Genomic DNA, 6,136 nt, shown 5'->3' on the forward strand with positions numbered 1-6,136 from the left:
TAGTGTTTACAGATTCAAATAAATAACAGGTTGTCCTCTGTAAGAAATCGTTTTCCAACCAGCCACCAAACTCCTTTTAATTGCTGAAATTCAATTATGTTATGCGATTATGCATTTTTTTTCTTTGAGAAAACCGGGTTCTGCCTTGTAAAATCTAGGACAAAACCGGGTTGTACACATTGACAAAACCGGGTGCTTCCATTTAGACATGACCCATTTCTTTTGTTCCATACGCAGAAATACAAGTATTGAGGTGCTCAAAATGACTAGTTTTGCAATCTCCATGTCAATATCTTTCTTTCCGTACCTTTCTTTTCGTACCATGTGAACAATTTATGGAGAAATTAAACAAATTCGAGGCAAGGTTCACTCAGTTCGTCATTTTGACGTGCATTTTTACTTATTTCTCTGTTAATCTAGAACGATTGTAGAAAATATTACATCTCACAATAGAAAACAGTTATATATGTATAAATATTCTTCGATATCATAACAATAACAAATTGTACAATTTTGTTCACAAATTGGAATTTTGTGAACGTAGTTACACTTACCTGATATCCTTACATTATGGATTATCTTTCCGGTATTTGGTCACATCTCGCTCAAAACGCTTGACTGATCAAGAATTCAAACCTCTCGGTGAATCAGTCCAAGCGTGAGAACCCCTTCAGTATTCTCCGGCGAAATCCAAACAGATTGCCAAAAGAATTACTAATGGGGAGGAGGTGGGTAGTATATCAGGTAAGTGTAACTACGTTCACAAAATTCCAATTTGTGAACAAAATTGTACAATTTTAATATTACTTGTTACACTTACCTGATATCCTTACATTATGGATATCCATAGATTCTAAAGCAGTCCCAACTCAAGCGGTGGACTGTAATTCTTTTGTTCAAATAATGTACACTATATTACACTATATACAAAGTCTAAATGTTTGACTTTAAACACATTAAATAGATGTCTTTTTCATCTCACACACAAAGGTTTAAAAACTTGCATCGCATCTCGTCGGATATGAATAGTTCCAACACTATACAAACTATATTACAAGTTAAAAAACTGTACACATTTTTCTTCTTTTTTTTTTTTTTTTTTTCGAATTTTATGTATTTTTCTTCTTTTTTTTTTTTTTTTTTTTACTTCGATAAAACATGAGGGTCTATGTGACGTAAGTAAAATTTGGTGAATGTGGATTCCCTGCTCCAATCAGCAGCTTCCATGATGTTCTTCATTGATGCACCTTTATAAAGAGCCCAAGAAGGACCAATAGCTCTTGTCGAATGAGCCTTAACAGATTTCTTTTTGTCGTTATATGCCATCTGAATGGTACTCACAATCCATGATGAAATTGTTTGACTTGAAATTGGCTTATGTGGATTACTGATTGCTAAGAACAATTTACTATCTTGTCTGTTTTCACCACGAAAATTGTCAGTGCTCTTTAAATAGTACGTTAATGCCCTTTTAGGGTCAAGAAGCTTTTCTGCATCAAAGGCAGGTACAAAAATCTTAGCACCAAAATGTCCAGGACGGTCTTGTTTTGACAATCCTTCTCTAATAAAATAAACTCCTCTGCTATGTACAGATATATTTCCATCTCCCAAACGTAAGGCCTGTATATCACTGCAACGCCTGAAAGTAGTGATAGCAATTAAAAATACAGTTTTCCATGTGATAAACTTGAGTTCAGCCTTTTTCATTGGCTCAAAAGGCTTTTTTTTTTAACATTTCAAGTATTTTATCTAAATTCCATTCAGGAAGTAGTTTGACCCTGGGAGGCCTTGAATTGAAAACACCCTTCAATAAACGAATAATGTATGGGTGTTGACCTACTGGTATTTTTTCAACTGGGGGTAAAACACTTGATAACATAGATCTGTAGCCCCCAATCGTACTATACTGGAGACCACTGGTATACAGACTTGTAAGAAAATCTGCAGTTTCTGTTAAAGAGGCAGAATAGGGATCAATTTCCCTTTCACTACACCAGCCACAGAATTTTTTGAACTTACTAGAATAGTCCTTTTGAGTTCCTGTTCTCCAAGAAGCTGACATGAGTTGTCTAGTTTCTTTAGAAAAACCTCTCTTTTTGAAAATTCTGTTGATAGAGGCCATGCAACCAGACTGAATATTTCTGGGCTTGGATGGTATATTTTTGTTCTTGGCTGATGTAGTAGATTTTTTTGAACTGGTATTTTTATGGGATAATCTGATATCATTTTTAGCAGTTCTGGGTACCAGTGTCTCCTTGGCCAATGAGGAGCTACAAGAATTAGCTGGCAATTGTACCGATTCATGTGTTGGAGCACTTTCGGTACTAGACAGATCGGAGGAAAAGCATACCCGATTACATTGTCCCACGGTATGGACAGAGCATCTATTGCATATGCTTCCGGGTGAGGAAACCATGAACAAAATATTTTCACTTTGCGATTTTCCGCTGATGCAAACAAATCTATCATCGGTCTGCCTAACCTGACAAAAATTTGTTGAGCTACAGTCTCCTGAAGAGACCACTCTGTGTGTCTTATTTTTGTCCGTGATAGAAGATCTGCTAACACATTCGCTTTGCCTGCTATATGTGCTGCTTTTATCTGAATTTTGTGTTCTATTAGGAGTTTCAACAAATCCCAAGTTTTTTGACAAAGCTGAATTGATTTGGTGCCCCCCTGTTTGTTTATGTATTGTACAACAGTCGAGTTGTCGCATCGCAGAAGTACATTTTTCCTTTTCAACTGAGGGAGAAAATGTTGTATTGTTTTCAGTACAGCTTCCAACTCTAGACAATTGATATGTTGAGTTTTCTGTATATCTGACCAGGTCCCTTGGACTATCTGGGAATCCATGTGACCACCCCAACCGTTCGATGTAGAAGCATCTGTCGTTATGGTCACATGAGTTTCCCAGTGTTGTAAAGATCTGCCCTTTGTAATGTTGGCTGTATCTGACCACCAAATCAGATGAGATTTTAGATATTGTGTAATTGGAACATTCAGTTCCAGATTTTGAGAAGTGGGGCGCCAATGACTCAGCAAATAAATTTGAATTGGTCTCATATGAAGTCTTGCATAGGGAATCATCTCTATGCAAGAAGCCATAATCCCAAGTAGATGTAAAAAATCTCTGGCTGTTGCATGTTTTTTCAAGTTCATTACTTTGACTGTTTTTTGTAATTTCAACACTCTTTCTTGTGTTGGCATTACTATTCCTAAATCCAGATGGAATAATGCACCTATATATGTTATTTTCTGTGTTGGAGTTAAAGAGGATTTTTTTAGATTGATTATGAAACCCAACTTTACCAGAAGATTCAACACTATCTCTCGATCCTGGACTAACATGAGAGATGATTGATTTACTAGAAACCAGTCGTCCAGGTATACTACTAGTCTGATGCCTTGTGCTCGTAAATGTGCAGCTACTACCGATACTACTTTGGTAAAAACTCGAGGAGCTGATGTTGGACCAAACGGTAGAGCTGAAAATTGTAAGCAAGGGCTGTTTTTTACACAAAACCTCAGATACTGTCTGTGTTTTTGAAATACAGGGATATGCATATATGCGTCCTTTAGATCGAGAGATATTGCCCAATCCCCTTGTTTTACTACATTCAAAACTGTTGACAGAGAGTCCATTTTGAAGTGTTGTTTTCGGAGATACCTGTTGAGGGGTTTTTAATTTATTACGGGTCTCATGTCCCCTGTTTTTTTCGGAACTAGGAAAAATGTGCTGTAGAAACCGTTTAAAATGTCCGCTTGCGGAACATATTCTACAGCGCTTTTTTCCATAAGTTCTTTTACTTCTAAATGTAAAATTTCTAAATCTTTTGCAGGAACAGAAGTTATTTTTACTCCTGTTTTTGGAGGAAACTGTTGAAATTCCAGTTTGTAGCCCTCTTTTATAATTGATAAAACCCACTGATCGTTTGTTATTTTTGTCCATTCCTTTAGAAATAAGCTTAAACGACCCCCTACAGGTATCTCTGGAAGCAACATTTGCACATGAAAGTTGCTTACCTTGATCTGATAGTCATTTCTTTTGTTGCCCCTTGGCATGAAATGGGTTGTTAAAGCGACGAAAATTGTTCGTTGTACCAGAACTCTTGTCGTCTTTATCTGGTCTTGTTACTGTACTAGTTCTTTGTACTGTACGCTGTGTATTAGACTTAGCACCTGTGAAAGTAGAACCTTGTGCATTGTCAAATTTTGGTTTCTTAGACCAATCATTGGAAAATTGATTGCCTGTAGCTTTCCTTTTCACTGAAAAAGTTTTATTTACATGTAATTCAGGCAGTAACTCTTTTAATTGTTTATTTTTGTCAACCCTGTCTTTAAGAGTTTGTTCCATATTGTCACCAATGACACCTGACTTTGTCAAAGGTAATGATACAAGTGGATGCTTAAGCTCTTTAATATCATTAAGACCTGTGTCCTCTAAAGTAGCTTTTCTACGAATTAAGTGGTGAAATGCACCAGCCCGTGCCACTTGGTCCAAAGATTTTGTAGACATTGCAAATATGTCTCTTACAAGTTGGATAGATTTGTCTAGATTAACTTCATTTTCTGACAAAGTATTTAACAAATTGCCCAAAGCTTGTTGGGTGTATGCTGTAGTAATTATCCCCATGCGTGCAGCTACCTGGCCTTGATATGCCAACTTTTCAAGGGATTTTAAACAAGGATTGTATAAATTGCTTTTCTGGCTTACTGAATAAGCTTTAGCACCATGTTTTTTCACTAATAAATCAGGTACCATATTATCTAGACTAGGTACTTCTAAAATATCACTAGTTTTCTCGTGAACAGGAAAACTGTGTCTATATTCATCATTATAGGCTGTCAACCTTTCTGGATTTTTACACCTCCAAGAACCAGATAAAATATCAATTTGACTTTTGTCAAGAATAAGACCTCCAGAGCTTGTCTCTTTTTTAGTCTTAACATCATCCCCAAATAAAGATTTTAAGTGATCATTATTGTTCTCATCTGAGTCACTTTCATTACCATTCACATATTTACTGAATCTTGATGAAGATTTTTGAGGATTTTCAGTTTCACTTTTTAAAGAAGACTCATCTTCTGATAGTAAACCTATGTCATGTCTTTCTCTAAGGCCTGGTGCCAAAGATACGACATCTTCATTTTCCCTTTCACGAACTGAATCTGTTGGAAAATGTTCATGGTTAGAATCCTGAACAAGTCTGTGCGCTCCTGAAGAGCCACTATCTTGTTCAGATTGATTCTGACAAGGTCTCTGCTCACCTGACGTGACAGTATCCTTGTTTATATTTATACCATCGTTTGAACTAAATAAATCAAAAAATTTATCAAACCTGGTTTCTATCTGTGAGAAACGGCTTTCCCATTTCTTATTCAGTTCCTCGACCTCGTCCTTTTTCTTGGACCTACGGGAACTGGTCTTTCTCGAGGCTTTTGGCTCCGCCATTTTATCCCGAGCATCCCCTGCCACTGATGATTTTGGACTGCTGGCAGTAGAAAATACCTCGTCTTCACTGAGCGTGTGATGAACGGTAGCTTCCGTCATCCTTGCACGCATACGAAAACTTAATTTGCAAAAACTTGTGTCTTAGACACGTTAATTCTGACGAATAAAGAAACGTGACCGCTTTGGATTTCGCCGGAAAGAATACTGAAGGGGTTCTCACGCTTGGACTGATTCACCGAGAGGTTTGAATTCTTGATCAGTCAAGCGTTTTGAGCGAGATGTGACCAAATACCGGAAAGATAATCCATAATGTAAGGATATCAGGTAAGTGTAACAAGTAATATTAAAATAAATAAACAGAAAACTACCTTTTCGCTGTCTATTGATGTTCCGTCACCGTGCCGGATATTAGATACCATCGAGTCCAAACATTTTTTGCCGGGGTAGTTTATACACAGTGCTTAACGAGGTTGCTCAAGTAAAAACAATAATGTTCAGTGAAATGTTAAAATTAGATAGCGTCTGGTTTTTCTAAATGAAGCTTACTTTTTTGCGAAAATTATTGCTAGTCAACATGTGATTTTGATCATGAACATTTTGAAATTCCTTTTAATTAATGTACGACTTGGGCTTCAGGTACAAATTAAAATGTGGAATGATTCATCCAAACTCTCAAAAAAAATC

General features: G+C 36.7%; 1 protein-coding gene across 1 annotated transcript; it reads right to left on the reverse strand.

The window, feature by feature from the left end:
- Positions 1-820: 820 nt before the first annotated feature.
- On the reverse strand, positions 821-5,785 carry LOC127717556 (uncharacterized). Its single transcript, XM_052223239.1, has 2 exons — positions 4,024-5,785; positions 821-1,639 (listed from the first exon to the last, which is right to left on the reverse strand). Exon 1 carries the CDS (start codon positions 5,561-5,563, stop codon positions 4,037-4,039), a length of 1,527 nt encoding a protein of 508 aa, XP_052079199.1. The 5' UTR covers positions 5,564-5,785; the 3' UTR covers positions 821-1,639; positions 4,024-4,036.
- Between the last annotated feature and the right edge of the window lie 351 nt (positions 5,786-6,136).

Source organism: Mytilus californianus, unplaced genomic scaffold (genome assembly GCF_021869535.1).
Source record: "Mytilus californianus isolate M0D057914Y unplaced genomic scaffold, xbMytCali1.0.p SCAF_10, whole genome shotgun sequence".
NCBI classification, from domain to species: Eukaryota; Metazoa; Mollusca; class Bivalvia; order Mytilida; family Mytilidae; genus Mytilus; species Mytilus californianus.